General features: G+C 40.8%; 1 protein-coding gene across 1 annotated transcript in view; it reads left to right on the forward strand.

Moving 5' to 3' along the window:
- Nucleotides 1-289: 289 nt before the first annotated feature.
- Nucleotides 290-27665, forward strand: part of IMPG1 (interphotoreceptor matrix proteoglycan 1) — a 91687-nt gene continuing 64311 nt past the window's right edge. Inside the window, exons 1-2 of the mRNA XM_063125798.1 lie at nucleotides 290-374; nucleotides 24849-25082. Of these exons, the coding sequence (XP_062981868.1) occupies nucleotides 290-374; nucleotides 24849-25082 (319 nt within the window). The remainder of the gene's footprint in view (nucleotides 375-24848; nucleotides 25083-27665) is intronic.

Raw genomic sequence — 27665 nt, forward strand, 5'->3', positions numbered from 1 at the left:
TCTCTTTCTGGTTGTTTAAACTTTGTCACTCTTCTCAGAATTCTCACTCCAGTCCTACTTTCATTCTCTTTGGGTTAGAGGTGTGGGCTTGAAAGTTTTGCTCAGCTCCTGTATTCCACACCTGTTGTTACACATCGGAGCAGAGGACATTCTAAACGACGCAGTTTTGGGACACATTTTCCAAAAGAAAACACATCCAGTAAGAAGTTTGGGTGATTCGTCCCCTTAAAAAGAAAACCTCTTATTCAGTCAACCCTAGTTCGCTTTCCTGCATCCTTGAAAACTGTGAATGATTAAAAAAAACAGCATGCATTTGAAAACTGGATTAATATTTCTTATAATTTGCCTTGTGTTCCAAGTTCAAGGAAGCAAAGGTAAGTGTGTGTTAAAGTATATTGTTGTTTTACACTGCTTCAGCAATGGAGGGACAGTTTAAGGAGAAAGGTATGGAAATAGAAGAGTGGAGAACTCATTGCTTAGAATTGTATGAATATTAAAAAATGTGTTTGACAGCCTTCAACATGCTCACTTTAAAGTAAGAGTAATAGTTCCAGGTGCCTATGTGATTCCAATTTACTATTAACACATTTAAAGGGGTTGGTTTTTTTTATATTTAACCGTTTATAATAAAAACATTTCTATAGCCTGAGACAGGCTGATTAGCTTCTGTAGAAGATGCAGTTAGTTAAGACTTCTCAATAAGGCACATGCCATTTCAAAAACAAAAGGAAGCAAGACATCTGAGGTAAAGGAAGTGTGTGCCGATATGAAATGCCGATAAACTTAGTCATGGCTACATCCCATTGAAAGCAATTAGATTTAAGTTGGTTGCATGATTGCAGCTAACTTTTTTTATAGGTTTCAATGGGACTTAGTCATGACTAGTTTTAGCTGGATTCCCCCCCGCAGTAGAAGTACCAAGACAATGTACTTCTACTGCATGAATAGAAACAGCTGTAGTTCAAAATTAGTAAGATGGACTTGACAGCAAAGAACATACATACGTACAAGCAGACACACATTTTTATAAATAAGGGTGATATTAATGATAAATATATGTTGCGCAGGAAATATAAAAATATTGGACAACGGGAAGCTAGTGGATACTTATTCAAAGGGAAACAAGCAGAAATGCTTATTTCTGGGTTGGGGTGGGTCAGTAGAAGTTGCAGAAGGAGCTCCACTGACCTGTCTGTATCCGGAAATGAGTGTTTCCGTTCGTTTCTGGGATCTACTAGCTTTGCACTGCACTAGTTGTAATTCTCATTGCCACAACACTATCAGTGGGAATGCAGCACCACCATAGGATACCATCCATTGGATTGGATCCTCACTTCGTTTGACTTAGAGTAAATGACTTAGATTAGTCTTGACTTACTCACTGATATCAATGGGCCAAGTAAGTCAGGACTAATTTAAGTCTCATTTATTTCAGTGAGTCTACTCTAAACGTGACTAAGTCTGGACCCAACCCATTGGAATAGTGTTGCCAGGGTAGTCCAAGATGTTTTGCTGCCTGAGGTGAAGTAAATGCCCCCCCCCCCCCCCGTGCACCCATGTCAAGGTGCAAAGTACTCAAAGGCAGCCAAACTTATCTCCCCATCTCTGGCAGTAAAAATAGAATAATATAGTAAATTACCAACTATTTGCCCTTTCATGACTCCCAAAATCTGCCAAAGGTAGTTGCCTCACTTATGGTAGGGCTGGCCATGGTGTTTGATGAGAAAGGCCAGAACTCTGGTGATGATAATAAAATAATGCAAATTACTCATCCGCTAAAGAATTTCATATGAACTTTAAAGTAAACCATCACTTGGTTCAGTTATTTAGCATGGAGCCACAATATATACAAAGCCATCTCTCTTTTTTTTTACAATCTTTCCACATTTATATAGTCAAAAATATTGTGATTCAATCCACATATTAGCTCTGGAGTAATCCATAGAAAACTTAAATAGGCAAAACTGAGTGTATTTTATCTGAGTTGTTCTTGAATGACCTAATACGTATTCTATACATCTCACTTGTGCAGGTAAAATTCAAAGTGGATTCAAGATCAAATACATTTTTTTTACAATGGCAAAATAAGTAGAGATATATGAAAAATGAGACTCTATTGTCAATAACATTTTGAAATCGCATTTCCAGATGGAATACTGTGGCCATTTGGTTTCTTAAACTGCCTGATAAAAGGACTTGTATAATTCACTAACAGACTTAAATAGCTATAACAAACATAGATTTAATCAACATGTGGAGGCTATTTGTCTAGAGGAAATATAATTTAGCTAATAGTAGCAACATTTACAGTTGACTTTTTAGGCCATTGTTTGTTATTCTGTCTTTCATTTTTCACAATCCAGTTAATGTAATCCTTTAATACTGTTTTAAAAATTGGGACAGGGAAAAGTGAATGCCTATCTGCAACAAGAACTAAGAAAAATGTGGGTAGAAATCCATTGCTTTTGCATTTAAATTGACATTTTACAGCAATTAAGATAAACATATTCAACAGATTGTGAATTCACAAAGGTATTAATGATATAACAACCACGATTAAAGAAAGGAAAGTTATTACACAGGATGATACAACTCATCATTATCCCTGACCTCCTCCTCCTTTTGTGTGTGAGATTTCAACACATCTGAAATTTGGAGTAACTCGATGACATTGTGGGAGGGGGGGGGAGCGCGGAATATTACGGTGCAATCCTACACATCTCTCAGAAGTAAATCCTGCTGAATGCAATGGAGTTTACTCCCAGGTAAGTGGGAGTGGGATTGGAGCCTTAATAGCTGAAACTTTTGGATGGTGATTATGAATACGCTCCCCTAGAAAAGTAATAGAAATTCTTTAGCTTTAAATATTTAATAGATAAGACACCTTATAAAAAGCACAGGAGATATACCTTGGTTAGGAGGGGACAGAGAAAGGATTAAATACTGAATCCTGTGTTTTCTTATAACTTGAAAAGTGCACATGACAGCTTAATTCAAGATTATTGCAATGCATATAGCTCATGACAGATCAAAAGATTTATCTTAAATAATGCTGGCTTTTGTCAGTTTGTGTTACAGCGTGTCCTATTTTTGAAAAAGAATGGCTAGGGAAAATTTCCATCCCTCCTTTTTAAAAGTATGACTTCGAAATGCATACACCTATTTTGATACTCCTAGCCCCTTGATGCTAGGCTAGATATATACTGTTGTTTTTATACTGTTTTTTATGTTTTTGTTGGTTTTTAAATTTTGTATACTTTTAATGTTTACCATTTTTAATTGTTGTAAACCACCCAGAGAGCTTTGGCTGTGGGGTGGTATATAAATGTAATAAAATAAATAAATATACTTGGCTAGACATTTAATATATTTGCAGGGTGTTCTCTTTATGCCTCGTTAGGTCCTCTGAATAGAAATGAAAATTATGAGAGTTGGATTAGACAACTTTGAAGTCCATTCAGTTGAAAGCCCCATTTTAAAATCTGAATCATTAGTTTCTTGTAGGAGTAAAGAGGTCTACTGTAATTATGCTACTGAACAAACTGTGATGTGGGTTCTCCTCCCACCCACCAATCTTGTGGCGACCAGCAATGGCCACCTCCAGGAACATTTGTCGTTTGTGTGTAAATTCCCCCATGTGATCTGGAGGATCCACATGGCAAACCACACAAGGTTCTACATTAGGATGAAGACATTCATAGCAAAGCTACTTGCCATGGACATAAGATGGTGTGTACGCTGGCCCTTACACATGTGAACAGGTAATAATCTAAGCTAGAGTGACCATATGAAAAGGAGGACAGGGCTCCTGTATCTTTAACAGTTCTATTGAAAAGGGAATTTCAGCAAGTGTCATTTGTATATATGGGGAACCTGGTGAAATTTCCTCTTCATCACAACAGTTAAAGCTGCAGGTGCCCTGCCCTCTTTTAAATCTGGTCACTCTAGTATAGCTCCTGCACCTTTAACTGTTGTGATGAAGAGGGAATTTCATCAGGTTCCCCATATATACAAATGACACCTGTTGGGGCACAATTCACATTCCACTTCCATAGTATTATATCCTGCTTTTTATTCCACAATCATAATGATTTGACACAAGGGCAGGATCTACGCTACTGCTTTAAAATGGTTTATAAAAGTAGTAACAACTGTTGGGGCCCAGGACACATTCCATATACAGTTTTCAAACCATTTTCAATGTGTCATATCCTGCTTGGTATAGCTCAGGCTAAGATGTAAATCTGGCCCTGGTGACCTATTTGTCTGTTCAGTCTGCTGTCCAGATGGTGACTGTTGATGGGCAACTTCAAAGCCTCTGCTGTCCCTTCTTATGCTTTTATCTTTAAATTGGACAGCTCTTCAAACTAAGGACTCTCCTCTGAGAGGCCTTCAAATAGAGGACTGTCCTCTGTGAAGTAGAACACACAGGCACTCTATTGGTAATGGTCTCAGACACTTTCAACCTTTCAGAAAGAATTTAACATGGAAATGAAAGGTGGTTTTTTTTACTGCTGTTGTGTCCTGATAATGATAATATTTAATTAATGAAATATAGGTAACAGGAGAAATGGGCCTTCGAGTCATATACCATCAAAGTGCTCTCAAGGCATTAATTTGACTCAGTTCACTGAAATGTTGAATTCTAAAATATTAAATGTAATACAGCTTTTGATCCTTGTGACAAAATTTTGCCATGACGTCGTTTTCCATGTATAACAAAATGAGTAAGGAGGTGTGTACTTACTCATGAGCAAGTGTAGCACCAGAAACAAGCACAGAGCCATGCAGCGTGGCTCCGTGCCCATCAGGGGAGGGGGTGGCAGCAATTTTACCACCCCTGGGATGGCAGGGAAGGGGTTGGGGGGCAAGATTTTTTCTCTTACTTTTCATTGGAGTGGGGCCTTGCTCTTGCACGACCATCCCCCGCTGCTTCCAAAAAATAATGGTGGCTGTGATGTCCTGCTTCCTCCCCAGATGTTGCACGCCACATGTGAATCCAGGGGGAGGTTCTCGTGATCAGCATTTCATGAGATCCTCCCCCCTCCCTAGGTGTAGACATGCCCTAGTTCTTCTATTCCATTCTGCAACTAACTTCCAAGCAGTTATAAGCCATCTTATTAAAGAAAGAAAGGGAAATACTCCATTGCTAGGATACTATTAGATTATTTCATCCACATTATGTACATAGGAAACTGCCTTATACCAAGGGTGCTTCCAGATGGATAATTCCAAACATTACGAATAAAAGTAATTGGGCAGATACTCCATTCCTTTCTTCCTAAATGGATTTTTATTAAGAGTAGAAGATGGAAGAATTGGTGGTAAAACACAGGATGCTTACAAGTGGAAGGTGATGTTTTGACCCATCCCACCCCTGAAATCCATGAATGCAGGGATGATTGCATAGTAAAAATATGACCAGGTAGTACCAATGTCCAACCTGTGGTTTATCTTGCTTAACATTGTCTATTGAGTGGCAGCAGTTCTCTAGAGCTTTTAGGCAGTGGTCTTTTTCAGCTCTACCTATACCACTGCTGGGCCATTGAGCTATATGCTCCTTCCTTAGCATATTAATGCTAAGCATTTGCAAATTCCTCTTGGAATTCATTTAATATTACCCATCATAGTTGTCATGGTTGTTCAGCCACCTTCCTAATCTAGTGGTCAAAATTAAATGGCTTACTATTCCCAGTGGTACACTGAAATGAAAGTGCATTACAAGCTAAGCAAGCCAACCAGCTATGCCAATGGTTGTTTCAAAGGGGCACAAGTGTGTGTAGCAGGCAATGTACGGTAAGCTTCAAATGTTTTTGTCTATTGTATTATGAGATAAGGAGATGAAAACGTATTGATGCTACCACATTTACTCTATAAAAGTTTCCAATGCCATAAGGAGAAAATAATATTTACTAAATGTGAACCTTTCCATAATAACATATTTAATACATGCATTCAGTGATGGGAGTTTTGTCTGGAAGTAGAGTATGACAAGAACATAAGAAGAGCCATGCTGGATCAGACCAAGGGTCCATCTAGTCCAGCACTCTGTTCACACAGTGGCCAACCAGCCATCGGCCAGGGATGAACAAAGAGGACATGGTGCAACAGCAACCTCCCACCCATGTTCCCCAGCAACAAGGATTCTTAGGAGTGATTCATACTATCTCTTGATGTCTCACTATTTGGACTTATTATTTATTTATTTATTTTATTGCATTTTTATAACGCCCAATAGCCGAAGCTTCCTGGGCGGTTATCACACAATGACGTACTTCCACTGAAACGTGTGGGGACACTGAAATGATATGAAAGCATATGTAAGAACATAAGAACTGCCATGCTGGATCACACCAAGGGTCCATCTAGTCCAGCACTCTATTCACAGTGGCCAATCAGCCATCAGCCAGGGATGAACAAGCAGGACATGGTGCAAGAGCACCCTCCCACCCATGTTCCCCAGCAACTGTTGCACACAAGCTTATTGCCTCAAATACTGGCGATAGTGCACAACCATCAGGGCTAGTAGCCATTGATAGCCTTTGCCTCCAGGAATTTATCCAACCCCCTTTTATGTGTGATCACTTTTTCTCACATACATGTCATCATCATATGAAGGAGTAGTTCTTGGGTGATTAGTAGGAAAGTCCAGACTCATCCTTTGCCTAATTTGCTTATGAATTGAGAACACGTACCTCTAGCACATTGTGTCCTTTCCCTTTTCAGAGAGAATATGAGGGTCATGCAACATTTATTCAGGGAGGCCTAATGTGAGTTTTAGTTCAGAGAATAAATATTCTCCGGTTTATTCAGTCGGGCAGACAAAAGCTTTCTATGTGCTTTGAGAAATCATTCTAATTACTTCTGGCTTTCCACTTCCCATCCCAAAGCCCTAACTCAGCCATGAGAAGCAACTGTTAAGGATCTCTGTTTATATAACTGACCTCAGGAAGAAGGTTAAATATATCTGCACCAAAAGGCTGTCGTCATAATTTTTCTTTATTCTAAGAAATCAAAAACCTGAATCACAACTTAAATTTTCTATTTCCAATGGAAATCCTATAAGCTGTTGTAATGGCTTTTTACATTCGTGCAGCCCAGTTCTCTGACACAAGAGCTGCAACAACAGGCCTTTTTGTTGTCTTGAAGTGTGACTCATGGGGAGGCTCCCATCCCTGGAAAAATAGCAAGAACTGGCTGTTGTGATAGATATTATATTTATACCATGCATCTGCTTCCAAACGACTTTTTTTTTACATAATAAAGAAATAGTACTTTGCTTACTAGATAAATAAAATGAAACGTATGTATGTAGTAGTAGTGTTATTGATTGAATTTATATCCCACCTATATACAGAATACCCTAGGCGGTATTGACAATGGGTGCTTTACAGCTGCATTAGAGAGATAGCATGCTTGAATCCTGATAGGATGACTCATGTCTTATAGCTCTTAGATAAACAGACTAGATAGCTGCAGAGAAAATGAAAGAAAAAAGAACTGATCCAAATTAATAGGTCACTGTAAAGTGGCTGAGTCCTAAATTACTGTGCTAGAGGAAGGAAGCGACTGTTGCTCACTCTGTTCTTGTCTACATAGTGTTTCTGTGTGTTTCCAAATTAATATTCTTTCTGTAGTTTCTAAGCTCACGGAAGAGTATGAAGGCACGTGACTGCCATGTAATACAGTAGTTTGTATTCCCTGATGACCTCTTCAAGGAAACATATCTACACAATACAGAGTTGATTTTAATTATGTTTTATGTATATAAATCTCCATAGGTAACTGAGGCTGAAGTCCTATACCCACTTTCCTAGGAGTGAGCCCCATTGAATTCAATGGGATTTACTTCTGAGTAGATATATGTTTAGGATTGTGCTGTGTTAGTGGAAGGAAAGTTTCACCTTCCCTCTGCAGGAAGCTTCTCATTTTGAGGTGCACAGGGCCAGGAGGGGAGCTTCTAAAGAAGCGGTGTCAAAAAACCCTTTCTGCCTGAGGGCCAAGTTCAACTCAGAAGCCAAAGACAAAAGAGGCAGGGCAAGAGGTAATGGAGTGGAGCCAGAGGCAATGAGGCAAGGCCAAACATAGCATATTTTATCTTAAAGCTCTTACTGCCAGCCTTAGGAGAAACATTTCAACCTTTTTGAATGTGGGGGGAGGCTGCAAAAGCTGGAAAATTGAAGGTCACATAGGGTAGCTCCAATGGCAGGCTGGATTTTGCCCATGGGCCTGAAGTTCAACACCCCTATTCTGAACAATGTGGGATAGGGCGCAGGGGGCAGCTAGCTGAGGGGAGAAATGCTCAGTGTTAAGCATGTATTGTAAGATAAGTCACTTAATGAAGTTCACCAAAGGAAGTTTTGTGAACCGCCCAGAGAGCTCCGGCTATTGGGTGGTATAGAAATGTAATAAAAAAATAAATAAGCTTCCTCTCCATTCCAACCACCTGGACCTCCACCCCCACGCCATACCACATTTTTCAGGACAGACCCGTGACCATCCAGATTGGTTTTTGCGAGGGGAAAGAAGGGAAGTGGAAACTTTCCTTCCATTAACTCTCTTCAATTTGCTTATCTTAGTTTCCAACCCAATATATTTATTATTAGAACAATTTATTTTAAAGCTTCCACTTAGATTTGTGATCACTTTAAAGCTTTGTAAGCTTTTGTTCCACTGACAAACCTCAAGGGTATTCCCAAGAAAACATCACTCATGTGGTGATGTTTTCATCCAAGAAGCACATTTATTCTTTGCGGAGTTTTCAGTGTTCTTTTCAGGATCTGTAGTCATCTCTCTGAATGTCTCGTAGATAAAATGTGTAATAATTATAATGCAGTACAGTGTTTGTAAAAGACACAAGCCAGTTATAATCCACAGGAGTAAATGAGGTCAGTTTCCCGCCCCCGTGCTATACAATGGATACAGTATGTGTCATTGTGGATTGGAAAGAGGGAATCAGTCCTCCAGAGAAATCTGGGGTTGCAGGGGGCGAGGAAGAGGTTGATAGCAAAACATAAAGGAAGAAGAGAAACCACACAGGGTACTTTCTGATGGAGGGTTCCTAGCACTGCCAGTCAAAAGATGTTGTGCAGATATTCTGTCCCTTTTTCCTTAGCAGATTAGTTTTTCTGGTTAGAAAAAAGATGGAAGCAGTGGCGGGAAAACATACATATTGCAGATGTCAAAAACCACCCAGCCCTGGAATGTTATATGAATGCTGCAATGTGACTGCACAATAAAAGCAATGTATGGAAGTACCATAGTTACCAAAAAGAGAACAAACAATTCCCTCAAACAGAAAAATAGTCTAGCAGTGATTAAATTGTATCCCATAACTCCTATTCAGGCAATCGAGCAATCTGGTAATGTGAACACATGAGCAAAGCCCTACCCATGACATTATGCCTCTTGTTGGCATCCTCTATGCTCAAATGTCAGCAGAGGGGTCATGTGACATATACTTGAAGATAGGAATGAGGCTAAGCAGCATGGTCTTTGCATCACCAGGTTACTTGGTCACCTGAATAGGGCTATCCTCTAATATTTCACAGAGAAAAATAGGGGTGTGCTTGTAATATTCCATTTCTTAGAACCCTCCAAATAGTTCACATTGCTGAAATCTCTATTACACATGTTTAATGTTATAATCATTTATTCTGAAACATTTCGTTTCTTCTACCAATTTAAAACCCAAATGATGTTTATTTGTTGGGGGGGGGGGAATGTCCTACAGTAACTTATCAACAGTTCAAAATATGCTTCAGTAAATATGGAGTATGAAATGGCAGTCTGTGCCCCGTCTGAGCACCTTAGGCCAGATCTATACCAAGCAGGATATAGCACTTTGAAAACATTTTGAAAACAGTATATGGAATGTGTCCTGGGCATAAACAGTTGTCAAAAACATTATAAACCATTAAAAAGCAGTAGTGTATATCCTGCCTCTGTGTTCATATGCATGCATTTACATATACATGCACTGGAGACAGGATTCATCCCCTCCCCACTGCAGATTTAACTTCTAGAGACTCAGGGTGGGAGCTGGTCTCTGAAGAATGGGTACCCTAGAAATCCACATGGGCATTTTAGGAAGGCCTCCTGGAAAGGCAAAATTAAGGAGCAAATAGTGATTTATGATGGATGAATGCCAGAAAACAAGGGGTGACCATAGGAAACAAGGATACTTAGAAATATTGTATAGTGATCTGACTACCAGATACACGTGTATGGGAGAACAATTTGTCCATTCTAATGTCCCTTCAATGTATGAATTTCATCCAAATTATATATATTAATAAACCTTGGAAAGCCCATAATATTTTCTTTATTTAAAGCGTGCTTACTGCATCTTTCAGCTCAATGTGTAAGTGTGTGTTATTAAATTTTTCATTAAAGAAGTAAGCTCCCTTCTCTTTCTACTTTGAAGATCAAATCCTACTGCAAACTACCGTTCTTATTCCTCCCTAACACTGTCAATCTGGGAACTTCTCATGTAGAAGATGGAGTTTGATGAAATCTAGACATGTCACTGCTGTTGTTGTCGTTCTTCAGAGCTACTGTAGATCACTATACAAGTTATTAAAATATTAAGGCTACTTCTCTAAAGGCTAACTCTGTTAGCAAATCCAGTTGACAGCTGATAATGAGCTGCATAGCTAAAGCTTTAATGAGCTCTGTATCCATCCAGGTAAGGAAGAAGCCAAATTTGTGGGTGATAGTCCTAGACAGGATCTAGACTATTGTTTTATAATGGTTTATAATGGTATTGACAACTGTTGGAGCCCAGGACACATTCCATATACTGTTTTCAAACTGCTTTCAAAGTGTTATATCCAGCTTGGTGTAGATCTGGCCCTAATCTACTAGCTCTGTTGCATGTTTGTGGTCTCAAATACACAGACACACATCACACAAGCAGGAGCTACTCTGATAACTTTGATTTGGTGAAGGTGGATGCTATGTGCATGAAGCTTCCCCCTACATTGAACTGAATGGGGAATGCTGTTTCTGTAGAACTGTACAAACTTGCTATACTAAGCAGAAAAACCACAAAAGTCAAGATGTGCAATATAATATAATTGGCATTGAGGTGTTTTCTTTATTCAGCAGGCAGACTCATGTAATTTCTTTCTTCAGATTCTATTCCAATGTGCACATTATAATAAGCATATTCTTGATTGGATTTACCCATCTGCAGCATTTAACTACTGATCTGTATTTAATTATTAAAGCTCTCGTTCAGACATTAGTTTTGCTTACTGGTATAAATATCTGCAGAATACTTGCTGAAAATTTAATTCTTGGTTTTAGATTGCTTGGGAGGAAATATAAGAAAGCTAACAAAGTTATCCACTTGATGATTTGAGGGAGAGGGTGTTGTCATCTAATACTGCTTTTGTTCTTAAGCGTATGCAAGTGTAAGCATTAGTAATTGGTTTACTCTGAAGGCATGATGCCTTGTTTATCTAATCAAACACTCCCCCCTCCATTTTAAAAGCAACTTCTAATACAGAAACTATTTGCTTTTTCACAACTTCCCAGTCTTGATTTTTAGGTAATTCCTCCTTTTTTCCTTCCAGAATGATTCAAAGTTCAACCAGTTCATTTTTTGTTATCACTTACAGTTTTTTGCTGTACATTGATATTCTATTTCACATGCATATGTATTTATTATTTGTCGTAACTCATCCAAACCTATGAACATTTCTCCTTCCTATCCAGCCATATGGGTGCTAGTGGCAGTGTGCCACCCCATGGAAGAATCCATGGAGGCTCTGCAGGCAAGATTCAGCCTGTGGGCATACAGTCCCCATCCCTGCTTTAAAAGATTAAAAAAGAAAGAGAGGCCTCTGCTACTGGCTGCTACATATCCTGCCCTGAAAGTCTTCATCATTTCTCAAGCCCATCCCTGAATGTGCAGGAAGCCCTGGGCCAGTCAGAAAGCTAGGCTCCCACACTTCCAGCAGGTGTGAAACTAAGTGGTGCCTTCCATTGAATTTGTTACAAGCCAATGAAACAATCCAGTGGTTGGTACTGTCAAGCCCTAATGTTAATGGAATGGTAATATTGAGAGCTGCAGCTTATTTCAGAAGGACTGTCAAAAGAAAATAGGTGACCCTGGTGATGGGAAGGCACTAGAATAGAAAGAATAACATCTAAAAGAGGTACCATCAGGGAAACTGTGAGTCGACATTTGCATGGGATTGTGAAGAAGAAAAATGTTATATAAATGTGAAGTAATAATGAAAGGTCAGCAGAGTGTGACAGATGTCTGCCTATCTACAATTGAATTATAATGAAAATATAGAGTATTTCCACAGCTGCCTTCACTTTGCAGAAAGCAGGAGAAATGCCTTTGCAAATAAACAGTCAAAGGGCAAAATATTCTGATAAGCCAATATGTTACATGTAGATACAACAGTGATAGAACAAATATTTTATTTTATTAAGTGACAACTCGGGAAAGGGGGAAAGGATTAACTCTCCATGCCTCTAGGATTGGGGATTTTTGAAAGTGTATATGTTGGAGTTTAGTTGAGAAAGCCCTTATATTTCATGCCAGGCTTCTAAACAGAAATGCTAGAGCTCAAATCTGACAGGAAACCTTGCCATCAGCTGTGAAAGCACTGAAGTGGGTATGAGGAAGAAGTTGTAGTTACTCAATGGTGCTGGGTACTCAGAAAGACCTTTTTATTATTGCTTTAATTCAGGGGTGTTGAACCTATTTCAGCCTGTGGCCTTAGCTAGACCAGCCTTTATCCCGGGGTGAACCCCGGGATCATCCCTGTGCATCCAGTTGACACACAGGGATCATCCCTCCCTGGCCCCAGGATACAGCCCTGCACTTTTGGCCCACTTTTTCTGTGGTCCCGGAAAGGGTGAGGGGAGTGTGGAAAGTAGTTTAAATTTTTTAAAAAAACACCTTACCTTTGAGCACGAGCATTCGTGCACTCCATCCCCTTTACAAAATAAAAAAAATGGCAGGCGCAACACCTCTCTTCCTGAGGTTGTCGCGCCTTACGTGTAAACGAGGGCGAGATCTCGCATTAATCGCAACACGAGATCACCCCTCCTCCATCCAAGATTATCCGGTAGGTCTAGCTAAGGCCTGAGTGCCCAATTCCATTTTGGAGAAGCTCCCTGGGGCCACATTCTAGTGGTGGGTAGGCACAAAGACAAAAAAGGGGTGGAGGAAAAATACACTGTAGGCCAGGATCATGTAGGCTTCTTAGAATGGAGTAAAATTGCACAAAAGCCAGGAAACTACTAAACAATTAGTGGTTAGGGGAAAGAAGTATGTGGCCATCCGAGGACCCCAGGAGGGCTGAATCTGGACCCCAAGCCCTAGGGTGACCATATGAAAAGGAGGACAGGGCTCCTTCCTATCTCTCCTCTCTCATCTCACACTATTGCCCCGCTCGTGCTCTTCGCTCCTCTGATGCCATGTTTCTCGCCTGCCCAAGGGCCTCTACTTCCCTTGCTCGGCTCCGTCCATTTTCTTCTGCTGCCCCTTACGCCTGGAACGCTCTTCCAGAACATTTGAGAACTACAACTTCAATCGCAGCTTTTAAAGCTCAACTAAAAACTTTTCTTTTTCCTAAAGCTTTTAAAACTTGATGTTGTGCAGACTTTATACTGGTAGTTTTACCCTACCCTGTGCCTGCTTACCCTACCCTGTGCCTGTTTGCATTCTCTTCCCCTCCTTATTGTTTTACTAGGATTTTATTAGATTGTAAGCCTATGCGGCAGAGTCTTGCTATTTACTGTTTTACTCTGTACAGCACCATGTACATTGATGGTGCTATATAAATAAATAAATAAATAATAATAATAATAATAATAATAATTGTATAGAAAAGGGAAATTCAGCAGGTGTATGCATGCAGCACCTGGTGAAATTCCCTCTTCATCACAACAGTTAAAGCTGTAGGAGCCCTTCCCTCTTTTGTATCTGGTCACGCTAGCTATACTCCTGCAGCTGTAACTGTTGTGTTGAGGAGGGAATTCCACCAGGTGCTGCCTGCATACAAATGACACCTGCTGAATTTCCCTTTTCTCTACAACTGTTAAAAGATACAGGAGCCCTGTCCTCCTTTCTGTATGGTCACCCTACCCAGGATAGGGATTTCGCAAGCACCCAACTAGGTCTGGAAGTCAGCTGGGCCTCCTGGCATCTGCTCCAGGTGCTCTTGCAAGCTTGGACCCTACTCGTGCGCTCGCACTAGGCCACTCAGCAGCTGCCCGCCCTCATGCCAACATTGCGCACTTCCCCTCCATTCTGCATCAATGGTGGCCACATTCATGCCTTTACTCTTGAGTAAATGGGGCCTTTATGGCCACTATTGATGCAGCAGGGGCAGTGCACAATTTTGGTGGGCAACTGCCGAATGTTCGCCAGGCCTCAGAAGAGACTCACACAGCCAACGAGCGGGAGAAGTGATGGGGCGAGCGACCACGGAGGTGGGTGGATGTGATTTTGCCCACCCCAACTACAGGAAGGCCAGATTTCCCCCCCAGTCAGAGGTTCTGCTTTAGATATTCCAGGATCCAGCACTGTGTTCAATTCCTGGGACTAAGCCCTGACTTGAATAAATTGCACATTGCACAAAATAAGAGTAACACCTCCATGGAGGGCAGGTCTGTTAGTCCTGCAAGCCATGTGCCATGATGCTCACAGATGCTAAGGCAAAACTACAGGGAGGGAATGACTATCCTTTTCATATAGCTCCAGATGCCAGCCCTTGTTTGTTTATTACATTTATATACTGCCCCAAAGCCAAAGCTCTCTGGGTGGTTTACAAAAGTTAAAAACAGTAAACATTAAAAAGTATGCAAAATTTAAAAACCATCAGAAACATAAAAACAACAGTATAAAAACAACAGTTGGATTGGCACAGAAATAAGTCCAGCTATTTCCCCCCAAACTGGAAAATACCTTGGCTTATTTCTGAGCCAATCCAAATTCAGTAACCCTACTCCCTTCCCTCCCATGAAAAGCCCACTTACTGGGGAAGCAGCAGCAGTTCTGCAATGACCACAGAGAGGGAAGGACAAAGGCCTTCCCCTTTCTTCCTTTCTGGTGCCTGTCATGCTGCTCAGTGCACTTTTCCCAAGGGTTACTTGGAAAGAGGGCAGTGAGGGAAAGACCTCCCTCCTTGGGCTCATTGACACCAAGCAGGATATTCCACTCTGAAAGCAGTATGAAAGCGGCATATAAAGGCAGAAGCCACACCAAGCAGGATATAGCGGTATGAAAGTGGCATATGGTATGGGTCAATGAGCCCCAACAGTTTTCAATGCACTTCAATACCGCTATAAAGCAGTCGTGTGGCTCCTGCCTTTTATATACCACTTCCATAGTGCAATATCCTGCTTGGTGTAGATGAGCCCCTTCTGTTGTCTCATAAAGACTGGATCACCACTCCTGCTACGGCCACCATTGGCCTATTAAGTGTGAGTTGGTGGGTGGGATTAAAGCGAGGGAAGGGGAACTAACTGCCTTTTGCTGAGCTGAGTGGATGACAGATAAACTGGTCAACAATCTTCATGGACCCAGTCCTAGTGAGCTTCACTGGCATCCCTACTTTCATGCTATGCTTCTGAGCTTCCAACAAGCTGCCCACTGTTGGAGTGCTAGTCTAAATGAGCTTTGGTTTCATCCAGCAAGAAGGATCTTGTGTTTTTGTCCTTATTTTCTTGCTGTGATTAACCATGGATTTTACTTCCTAGTTGAATGTAGGTGTTTGCTTTGAGCAACATCCTGTGTTGCGCCAACAACGGGGAGTTTCTTGCCTCTTCCTTGCCCCCTCCTACCCCCAGCAGTCCCAAGCACCCACCCAGTGCTGGAAGTCCTGAATGGGATGATCTGTGATGTGGAGAACTGTGGGGAGCCCTGAAAATTGCAGGGAGGCACCTTCCGCAGGTGGAGCTCCAGTAACGGAAGGTGCCATTGCCCAATTTTTAGGGGATTCTCCTTTTCCCCTCAGCCCAATGCACCGCAGTGCACCTCATTCAGGTGGGTCCCCCTACTATCTCTAGCCTTGTTTTCCAGGTGCACAACTGGCGAAAGTTGTTTGGATGATGGCTCAATAGGAGCTGCCAACCCGGCGAAAGTCTGGGAGGAGACTGAATGAGATATACTTTCTCTAAGCTTGATTCAGCAGTTGCAGCTAGTCCTGCTGTCGCAGTGTCTGCTGCTGAGTTTTTTTGTCCCAAGGAGATTCTTGCTCCTGGGTGAAAGTGTCTTTTGGTGGCTGCTCCAAGGTTGATTCCAAGGCCCTGTTGGGGAAGGGTGATTAAGCTAGCCGCAGTGCATGGTGGTTAGTGCTGACCATGCCATGTGCTCCCACCACACAACTGCAGAACCACGTCCTGATGCATGGTTAACCTAACCATTACCAGGCCAGTGCTTTCATTGTTCTTTCTTTAAAATAAATAAACATAAAATAGCCAAAAATGGACATTTCCCACACAGGCTAAAAAGCAAAAGTGTGCATTTTTTGGGGGGGGGGGGAATTTGCACAAATGTGGAACTGCGTGAATTAGGACAACTAAAAAACTTGAAAGGAAACCAGGGCGCAATGTGCACATTGCTACCTCTTTGTGATCCGCACACTTTTCAGAGATCTTGCATGATGGCAGGAGCAGCAGTTCTGCTTTCAGCCACTCTTGTCACCGAGCTCTATGGCAGTGCTTAGTTGACCAGGGGGGGGGATGACAGTCAACATGCTAAGCTATGGTTAGTGAGGGTGGTTAAACCATGGTTATGTAGCCACACCCAACACACTAAGCCATCATGGTTAGCGCCAAACTCTTAACCATCATGGCTTATTGTGACATCTGAGTAGGGCCCAAGTCTCCCACCTGCCACCTCTGCTCTGAAGAGCAGGAGCCATGGTAAGTTTCTGGAAGGGTTCAATGGGGCTCTTCAGGATGCTCCAGACTTCCCCACATCTGCAGCATGCACCTGGCAGCCATCCAGAACCTCCATTATGCACGACAATGGAGGCTCCAAAAATTATGTAATCTCCCCTGCTGTGTAAATGGCAGCATTAAAAGTCCCATTTATGCAAGAATAAAAGCAGTGCCATGAACGGGGTGAATGGCAGTGGCAGCAGGGCAAGCATCTGAGTTTGACCACCCCTAGCTCTTACTGCCAGTAACTAAGCCTTAGGAGAGTCATTTTAACTTTTACAATGGGGTGGGGATGTTGCACAAAAGTTGGGGAACCACTAAACTATTGAAGGCTGGAGGGAAAGGATGGGTACATGGGAAAGGAGTGCGGCCTTCTGGAGGAGCAGGGAAGGGCAGCTTGGGACCCCCAGGAGGCTGAATTTGGCCCAGGCCCTGCAGTTCTGCAACCCATTATATAAACATATGAGCTCCATGTAATTGTGCTACTCACGATTGCACAGAGAATGCTTTGAAGAGACATGACTGGTTCCACTGCTCAGCCCTGTGCCCCTCCCAGGAAGAGAACAGAATGATGCCCTTTAAAATGAGTCCATGGAATCCATATGTTTTACAGTGATTTTGTGGGCTCTATATGCTTTACTGTGATTTCGTGGAAACTAGTTCTATATGCTTTACAAAGATTTTGTGGCTTCTAGTCTCTACTAATGAGCTCCTGTTGACTTAATATAAAGCAAGTGCACCTGTCAAATGTTGGAGGGTTTGGAGTTATATGAAGCCAGGATGAGTCAACCTTAATTGCCTACAGAGTGAATGAAAGGGAGTACATATAGGAGAATGAGCAATTTTCATGTCAAAAGACTTCTTAAAGGAGACATTGTTACTGAGCTGCTGTAGACCATGGCAAGCAAGATATTTTAAGTGGATTCAATGTCATGCATTTTAAAAAGCCTACACATTTTGTTGATTTTGCTCTTTGGTTAAAACAAACATGAACACAAAACCTTCTAAGGAACATAATTAAGAATTACTACCCAAATAAAATGCAGAGAGTGGGTCTATGAACAAGGGTTAACTCTCCCCTTCCCACGTGCTGCAACATACACAACCTCCAAAAATAAATCCCCCTGCATGGCAACTAAGCGGGGGGTGGGGGGCTTTTTCCATTGGTTTGGGATAGTCCTGGGCCAAATCTACACCTTGTGTCAAATCATTATGAATATGGAATAAAAAGCAGGATATAACACTATGACAGTGTTGTTTGGAATGTGGATTGTGCCCCAACAGTTATCGGTGCACTTCAATACTGCAATAAAGCAGTAGTATAGATCTAGCCCTGGTCAAAATGTAAATTAATTGAAGAATGGCTTTTATTTGAGATTATTTGGATGAGAAATTAACTGGTTTGCTCTGCCTCCTATGAAACTTAAATCATAGTAATTATGTCTAAATTTGTATATGTAGATGTATATTACCACATGCAGATTTTATGCAGATTTGTGTTCTATGGGCCTGGGCCATGAATATATGGTCTCCAGGTTCAGGGATTCTTAAAATAATCCAGGTTTGATTCCTTTCTCCCATCTCGATCCTGTGTGTTCCACATTTGTGCCTCATGGTTGAAGCTATTTGCACGGTGGTCCCTTTCCAGCTTGGCAAAGTCTGGGTCCATTCACCTAAACAGTTAAATGGGAAAAGATCCCGTCAAAAGCATTCCCAGTTCTGAATTGGCATTTGCGGAAAATCTGATCTGGTTATCTCTTCTGTGTGTGCCATTTCAACAAACTGCTTTATTGGTGTGTGATCATTGTGACTTTTTGCAGATTAGTGACAAACAGCTAACCATCAGTAGAAATGGAGCTGAGGAATAGGGTGGTAGCTCTGCCATTGCTGCTTCTGCTTTCTTGCAGGCAATTAGGTACTAGAAGCTCAACATATAAATAAAAGATTTGCCATTGTGCAACCCAACAAGATTAACGTTCAGGTGTTTTGCTTCTTCATACAAGAGCACTTACAGCATGCTCTTTCTAAAATGGTCGTACTTCATAACTGTAATAACCATTCCCATCTTCTGTACTTTGAAAAGGACATTTACTGGAATGTTTTAATTAAAAAAAACCTTGCAATAGCCTGATGTAAAAAGGGAGGGTACTTATCTTCTAGCAAATTACTGAAAGTGTCACTCTTTTCCCTTTTCTCTGTCCACTGAAATTCCATTCAATCAATTTGAAATTGTCAGGCTGAAGCATCTTTCCTCTCGTATTTTCTTTTCATCTATCTAACAACCACTGACATAATAATTAATGTTTATGGCTTAGCTTGAAGCTATATTCTTTATTTCACAGAATAAGAAATAAAGCAGATGTAAATCATTCCTGCTACATTGACACTTGTCATGCTTCACTAAATATTTAGCTCTTAATTTTCCTAATATTCTTATTCTCTTGTAAACTTGACTCGTTTCAAAGCCATTCGATTGCTTTTCTCCACCCCTAAGTGAATTTGAACCTTTTCCCAAATGCAGTTGACATCTACAGTCAATTTGTAAGTATTCAAGCTATACATATGTTGTTGGACTCTTAGAATATTTTCTGCCTCAGAAAAAGTCCAATTATCTGCACATTCCACTATTTCCCTTTCATAGGAGTTCTTTTTTTTAAAAAAAAACTTTTATTCTGTTTACCTTTTTCCTTTGTTTAGGTTGCTTGGGCAATTAAAAACACACGCAACCAATGTATGAGAACTATAAAAAAGTTTCCAAAGCATCTTGAAAAGTTCATTTAAAATCAACACTATAATTTTTAAAGCTTCATTGAATAGAATTTAAAATAAAATGACTTCACCGACTGTGCCTTCATTATCTCCAGAAAAATGAAAATGCTGTGGTTTTTTCCCTGAGCCATTGAAATTCAAAGCTTACACTTTCCTTTCTGTTAGCTTAAAAACAAAAAACTTGAATTATTATGTCATGTAAAGTTATGTCAGGCTGAACAGCCAAATACACTGTGCAAAGTTGAGCTCTAATTTAATAAAAGTAATTATGCCACCTAGTTTTCCACAAAATAGATAGAAGCATCTCTACTGTCTCTGACTGGAAAACTTTTGTTCTATTTTTAATAAATTTTATTGGGTGTTAAAAACCACTGCTTTCTATCTTTTGAGAGTACACCTAACATATAAATGCAAATGAACAAACAGGTATTTGAGAACATATATGCAATGTTTAAAAGTCCATTTCTATAATACTAGATTCTAAAATGCAATGCTTTGTATAAGTACCAGTCTTTGACATTTTATTGTGTTACAACCTGGGATTAAAATGGAGTTAAATGGATTTCTTCTCACTGATCTACATAAAACAGTCCATAATGTCAAAGTGGGTAAAGAATCTGCATCTTGTACAAAATAAAGCCTTTCCCATATTTACAAATTGATTGCATAAGTATTCACCCCCTGTTCTGTGCCATTCCTAAATAAGCTCTGGTGCAACTAACTGCCTTCAGAAATCACATAATTAGCTGAATGGAGCCCAGCTGTGTGCAGTTCAAGTGTCACATGACCTTAGATATAGTGCACCTGTTTCTGGAAGACCCTAGAGTTTGTTGGGGAGTATATCTAAACGTAGAGTGACCATATGAAAAGGAGGACAGGGCTCCTGTATCTTTAACAGTTGTATTGAAAAGGGAATTTCAGCAGGTGTCATTTGTATATATGGAGTACCTGGTGAAATTTCCTCCTCATCACAACAGTTAAAGCTACAGGTGCCCTGCCCTCTTTTAAACCTGGTCACTCTAGTATAGCTCCTGCACTTTAACTGTTGAGATGAAGAGGGAATTTCACCAGGTTCTCCATATATACAAATGACACCTGCTGAAATTCCCTTTTCTATGCAACTGTTAAAGATACAGGAATCCTGTCCTCTTTTTCATATGGTCACCCTCTCTAAACGAAGAGCATCATGAAGACCAAGGAGCAATCCAAACAAGCCCTGGATAAAGTTCTGGAGAATCCTCAATTAGGGATGGGTTAAAAAAAAAAAACATCCCCCAGAGCAACGTCCAAAATCCATTATTACAAAATGGAAAGTACTGGTATATGGCACAACTGCAACTCTGCTAGGCAACATCATCCATTAAAACTCAGTTGCTGGGTAAACAAGGCATTAGTCAGTGAAGAAACCAAAAGGCCAATGAAGGAGCTGGAGATATCCACAGCTGAGATTTGAGAAACCATCCATGGGACAACTATCACCCAGATGCTCCACAAAGCTGGGCTTGATGGAAGAGTGGTGAGAAAAAAGTCACTGCTGAAAATCCTGTTTGCATTTACCAAAAGGCATGTGGGGAACATAGCAAACATGTGGGGAAAGGGTTCTCTGGTCTGATGAGACCAGAATTGAACTTTTTGACCTTAGCACAAAACACTATGTGTGGTGCAAAGCCAACAGTGTAAAATGAGAAACTGCCCTTATGCTATCTTCAAAAGTCTCTCAGTGGTTTTACTCAGTAGATAATATAATTACAAAAACATGACCTCAAAACTATAAAGTTGAACAGTGGATTTATATGTATATTCCCTCAAAATTATTATGCTTGTGACATTACATCTTCAGAAGTAGGTGCTACTTCCTAAAATGCAAAAACCAAGGATGCAAAATATTTTGAGGGTTGGCAGAGTAAAGCATTGTCTAGGAACCACTGACTATATAATTTTATTTTTATCACCTTTATGTAGAGGGAACTTAATTGTTGTTAAATGCAACAATAAAACTGTGTTAAATGTAACAATGCACAGATAGAAGTGGAAGGGATGAAAGGTTGTCTAATCAGCCCTGTGTCCAAAGACAGAATTGTCTGCCTTAGTCTTCAAATGATTTTTTTAAAAAAATCACTTTGCTCTAGCCTTTCCCATATTATGTGCATCTGTAACTCTTAGTTCTCCTGGACACCCTCCATGGGTGTTGGTGTGTCTTCTCAGGAGTCCCCAAACTTTTTGAGCCAGTGAGCATATTTCAATTTGGAGAAAGTGCTGTGAGCACCACCACCCCGCAACTAGCTCCACACACAGAGGAAACGCACACACAGAGAGAGATGTTCCATTGGGGCTGGTTAAAAGTCAGATCCTGTAGAAATAAAATGGATCCTCTTGAATTTGCAGGATTTGGGTATTAGGTTCTCACCCTATCCCAAACGACCATCAAATTAAAGTTTACATTGGTATCTATAGACTACACAGTAAAAAAAATCAAAGACCCATTGCTTTTCCAGGGTCACCATGGCACAAAAATGTGGATCCAAAGCATGGATTCTCATGGGTCCTCATAATTAAAGGAGACACACTTTGTTAAGGCTCATCAATTTTTTTTTTTTAAAAAAGCATTCAACCCTATTAAATGGGGATCATGGGGGTCGGCCATTCTAATCTTTATAAAATCAGTTTCACTAATCTTTCTGAAATTTTCAGGTGTTAGAGAGACGTGTGGATTTTGCATACCTGGAAAATTTCACAATGATTGATGGAAATTTGAGGGAGTAAAGGCAGTTTAAAGGCAGGGAGGAACTTCCTCTGTCCAAAGTGATTTTGAGAAATTGATTTTTGCCCACAATTTTAGATGGGAAAATGAAAGTTTTTTCAGATAAAATGACAATGTCATTGGTGTGATTCATTTCATCAATTAAAAACATATTTAAAAAATAGCTTTCTAATGTGTAACAAGAGTCTATAGGACTCTCATAATGACATGCAGGCACAGAAGCCTCTCTGTCTCTCCCTGTCAATTCTCAGCTGATTTTGAATGGTCAGGGAAAGGGGAATAGCTGCTGCATTGTTGAAAATAGCAATAGCAGGTCTGGAAGGAGGTAGGTCTTCTGGGAGGCCTCCTACCTTCCCTAGTCTCCCCTCTTCCCTGCGTATCTCTTTGGGAGTCGATATTGTCACTTGGGCATTTCTCATGGCTAGGTACTGAAGCAGCGATCCGCTCAGGTGTCCAGGGAGGAGAAGTGTCTACCAACATGATATGACTTATTTGCTTCATTAGGCAATACAAGGCCAAGACAACGTGGGGCATCTTTGCTGGTCCCAGGCACTCCATACTCCCCATCTGGACTTGGACCTAAAAGACCAAGGAAAAGTGTGGGTACATGGAGGTTAAGTTGTAAGCAAGCACAATTTGTGAACTGCCCAGAGAGCTTTGGCTATTGGGCAGTATAAAAATGTAATAAATAAATAAATTTGTGACATTGCACAACATCCTCACTGATCACGGAGCATATCGGCTAAGGCAGCAGCCTTAGCTTCCAATTTCCTGACTTTTTGGAGTTTGAACCAATATGAGATAGCCTTAACCATAGTCTTTTAAACCAGCAAGTTTTTCTTTTCTTTTTTTAATCATTGGATATTTATATAGGATGCCAACATAACGACCATTAAGTCATAAAACACATTGGTGGGCACAGAGGTGACCTGTGATTTGATGGTGGTTTGAATGGGAGTGTTACTTGTAAAACTGATGAGAATGCATAAGTGCCCATCCCTTGAAACTATGCTTTTGCATCATGACAGTGCTCAAATGTGCTGGATCTGTGATTTTTATGATTTGGTCCTTGGAGATAGGTGGGATCTGTGATTTGATAATAGGCGGGGAGGGGGGTGTCTTGCATAATATTATATATACACACGTTTAAGAGGACCTATTTTACTGGGTTCTACTTCTACCTGTGTGTGCAGGTGCCTTAGTTCATTCTCTCTCTCTCTCTCTCTCTCTCTCTCTGGCACCCCCTTCTCCCTGTTACCCCATTCTCTCTCTCTCTCCCTCATCACTCCCATGCCATCCCACTTTCCCTCCATGCTCCAGTTTCCTTGTTTTCCACATCCCTCTTTTCTCCTCTCTCCACTTTTCTCCTCTCCCCCATTGCATCCTCCAGCCTCTATCCACTTAGTCGCCATGTCCTCCTCCCTCCCTCCCTCCAGTCGCTCTGCCCTCCCCAGCCACCTGATTGCCATGTCTTTCTCCCTCACTCCCCAGTCACTGCCTGCCCCATTTTGACTTGGGAGGGTCCCAGGCAAGCTGCGAAGTGAAGTGCAAGCCTCAAGGGGCCATGTGAGGTGCAGATGCATTCTGTGGAAAAGAAAATGAGAGGTGACTGGAGGCTAGCCCTTCACTTTGCAGCACACACGGCTCTGCCTGGTAATTTATTTTTAAGTAACGTTGATGAGGCTTTGGACGTGGAGGTAGCTATGAATGCACTGGGAAAGGTAGTCCTGTGGGCAAGGAACTATCTGCTTTCATCATCTATGCAAGATCCCACCAGCCTCTGCCAATGATCAGGAATGCTGCAAATTAAAGTCAAAAATGTCTGGAGATCTATTTTCTTCCTATCCTTTGAAATCATATTCAGCCTATGCTGGGGTGCATGTGGGGCTTGCTTTTAAAGGCAAGCCCCGCCCATGCCGCACCTTAGAAAGGTGCGTCGTTCTTCCCCCTCTTCCCTCCCGCAAAAGCCTGCCCCCATCCTAGCCATGCCGGCAGGGCGGGAAAGGGACTAGTGCAGGTACACCAGGAAAAAAAGTGCCTGGAGAAGGAATAGCTACATGTGACTTAAGGCAGCCAAGAGAAGCTGCAAAACAAGGCAACAAACAAACTCACGCCTCAGGGCTTTACCAGGAAGAAAATTCCTTCTTCACCCTAAAGGTAAATGTAATACAGTAAACATTAGTACACAGGTCAGAAAATACTATGGCCTAGAAAGCAGTTTGATACTCGGTTCCTTATAATAACTGCAAGTTATATCGAAATAGTTTTAATGTGTTTAATATTTTGAGGTTTTAGTCTTGTTTCATTACCATTCAGAAGGTACAAAACAATGCAAAAATCCCACAACCTTCATCATATTCCGTTTTACTGACATACTTGTTTCTTGGCAACTTTCCTCTTACAGAAACCCCGAATAAAATTAATCGTGGTGAAGCCAAACATCTTGCAGATGCTCCAGGGTCTGAAAAGTCAGAAAGAACCACAAAGAGGTCTAGAGTATCGACGATTCGAAGGATATTTGATATGGCCAAACATCGAACAAAGAGATCCTCTTTTTTCCCAACTGGAGTGAAGGTTTGCCCTCAGGAGTCAGTGAAGCAAATTTTAGCAAGCCACCAAGCCTATTACAGGCTAAGAGGTGAGAGGATGACATGGTTATTCCCTATCTGTTTCCTATATATATCCCTCCTATGTTTTTGTTACAAGCACCTATTGCACCTTCACCAGTTATTTTCTTCTTCCTGCTAGAAAGAAATTCAGCAACTGCTCCCGGGGGAGTGGATGGCCTTAAGTCATTGTGAGCTGTCCTAGTCACAGTATTGTTCAATTTACTGTTACTTTTTTCTTTATGCCTCCATTCCTCAAAAGAGGGTGAACACCTTAAAAAAATGCAGGATAAAAAAAACTATTAAAGAAATAAATGTTAAAAATATCCTCCTACTAACCCCCTCCAAATATATATATATATATATATATATATATATATATATATATTAAGAAACAAGCTTACCAGGTGCAATTCCTCACCAAATGTTCAACTTCCCCACTCCTGCTACTGCCACCAATATTAATGATTTTTCTTTACATTCTGTTTTTAATGTTCTCCAGAACTCCAAGAACACTTCCTCAATCTTTCTTTCTTTACTTCTTAAAATGCTTTGGAAAACAGGGCATCTACTGCAGGAACCATAGAGCCCTGGAGTCGTGTCTGCCAGAGCATAGACAAATACAACACTGATTCACATGTGCATGCACATCATTCACTGGGCAATTCTAGACATGTTTAATCAGAATTAGTTATCACAGAGTTAAAGGGAGCGTTTTCCCATGGGATTGCAGTTTCAAGTTAACATATGGTGAGTCAATGTGTGAATATCCTCCAAAGGAAAGTATTATGTTAATCTATGATGGTTCATTCACACATGCATACAAGCACATAATTGCTTCATAAGAGAGGGTGAAATCCCATGTTTTGTGGGTGGACTTCAACTTGCACAAGAGAACTTTCCCCTTTTCCTGTAACCCTTGTGACCTCCCCATAATATTCTCCAGAGGCTTCCCCAGCCCTCCAGAGCATACATTACAGATGTGCATGCCCTGTACAAAGGCTGAACACAAGCAGGCGTCTGTCAAAATTATTAGCAAATAGTCAAATACGTGCTCATGTTTGTCTCATTCCTGATTCCCAGTATGGTTTGTGCAAATTTCCTAAGTTGCGCAAATTTCTTCAGTAGACTGAATCAGCTCCTCTATAGAGGAGATTTGCACAAATCTCCTGTTCAATCGCTGCTCAATTTGTGCAGGTTTCCTATTCACCCAAAGGAAGCAGAAATTGCAAATGGGAATCGAAATTGTGAATGAGATGAGCAGTGGAACAATGTTCGGTGAATCCTAGTGATCACAAACATCACTCACCCATCCCTAGTGGAGGGGGGATGAAGAATTGCCCCCCCTCCATCTGTTATGCCCACAGAACCTGTTCTGTCAGTGGGAGGGTTAATTGGATATAACTCAGAGTGTTCCTCTTTTGATGAATAGAATTGTATTTCCTCTGGTTGATCAGTTACATTTTCTTTTTGCCTTAAACTCTGCTGCCCATATGTAAAATACAACTTTAAAACACATGGAAGATAGGAGTTGTGTCTTTCCATATATAGAAATAAACTTCAGAGATTCTAGAACAGAGGGAAATTATCTTATTTTCCTTCAATGCGCTATTCTACTTGTGTGCAAAATAATACCAATCTAACTTAAAGCACACTTTTCATGTAGTGAAAAAGAATGGTGATGGCCATTAACTTAGATGGCTTTATGAGTGGTTTAGACAATTCATGGAGGCTGTCTATCAGTGGCTACTAGTCACAATGGCTATTTGCAGCATCCTGGTTCAGAGGCAACATGCCACCAAAGACCAATTGCAACAATAGGAGAGAGCTATTGCCTTTATTTCTGCTTGTGGGCTTCCTAGTGGCTTCTGATTGGCCACTGTGGGAAACAGGAAGTTAGACTAGATGGACTCGTGGTCTGATCCAGCAGGACTCTTTTTATATTCTTATGTTCTTATACTGCAGCTTAATCCTAGAAGATACTGTAGAGTGTGACCTAATACCATCAAAGTTGCAGCTTTACCCCACACAAATGCACAGAGTATGTAAAGGGAATTTGTTTTTGTTTTTAAATAAGGGCGAAGATGGGATCCCCAACTGCAGTCTAAATGATACAGTCCAAGTACAGCCCAGTGAGAACTCATCACATGAATCTCAGGATATTTTTAGTATGTTTTTAGGATGCTTTTAGGATGTTTTTAAACAGTGTATGTTATTTTGTGTATTTTATGCTTGTTGTTGTTCCCCGCCTCGATCCAATCGGAGAGGTGGGTAAGAAATAAATTATTAATATGATGATGATGATGATGATGATGATCATATCGAGGCTTATGAGGTTTTTTGCACTGATGAAACCATTTCGAATTAACAGTATCTGAATGGTGTGCCTCTGTGGTTCAAGGCAAGTTTAATAGAGTTTAGTGAAGGTTGCTGAGTTTGTCTATTAAATATGATAAATGGCGTGTCTCTTCTGGAGCATCAGCAAGAACAGAAAAAAATAATCACGCAATTCCCCATATTTATGCATCTGTTTCTTGTTTATGTATTCATGTGTGCGAGCTGAAATCTTCTGCAAGAATGTTTGCAGAATGTAAATAGCACATACCTGGAATAAT

This window comes from Elgaria multicarinata, chromosome 4, assembly GCF_023053635.1.
Source record: "Elgaria multicarinata webbii isolate HBS135686 ecotype San Diego chromosome 4, rElgMul1.1.pri, whole genome shotgun sequence".
Lineage (NCBI taxonomy): Eukaryota > Metazoa > Chordata > Lepidosauria > Squamata > Anguidae > Elgaria > Elgaria multicarinata.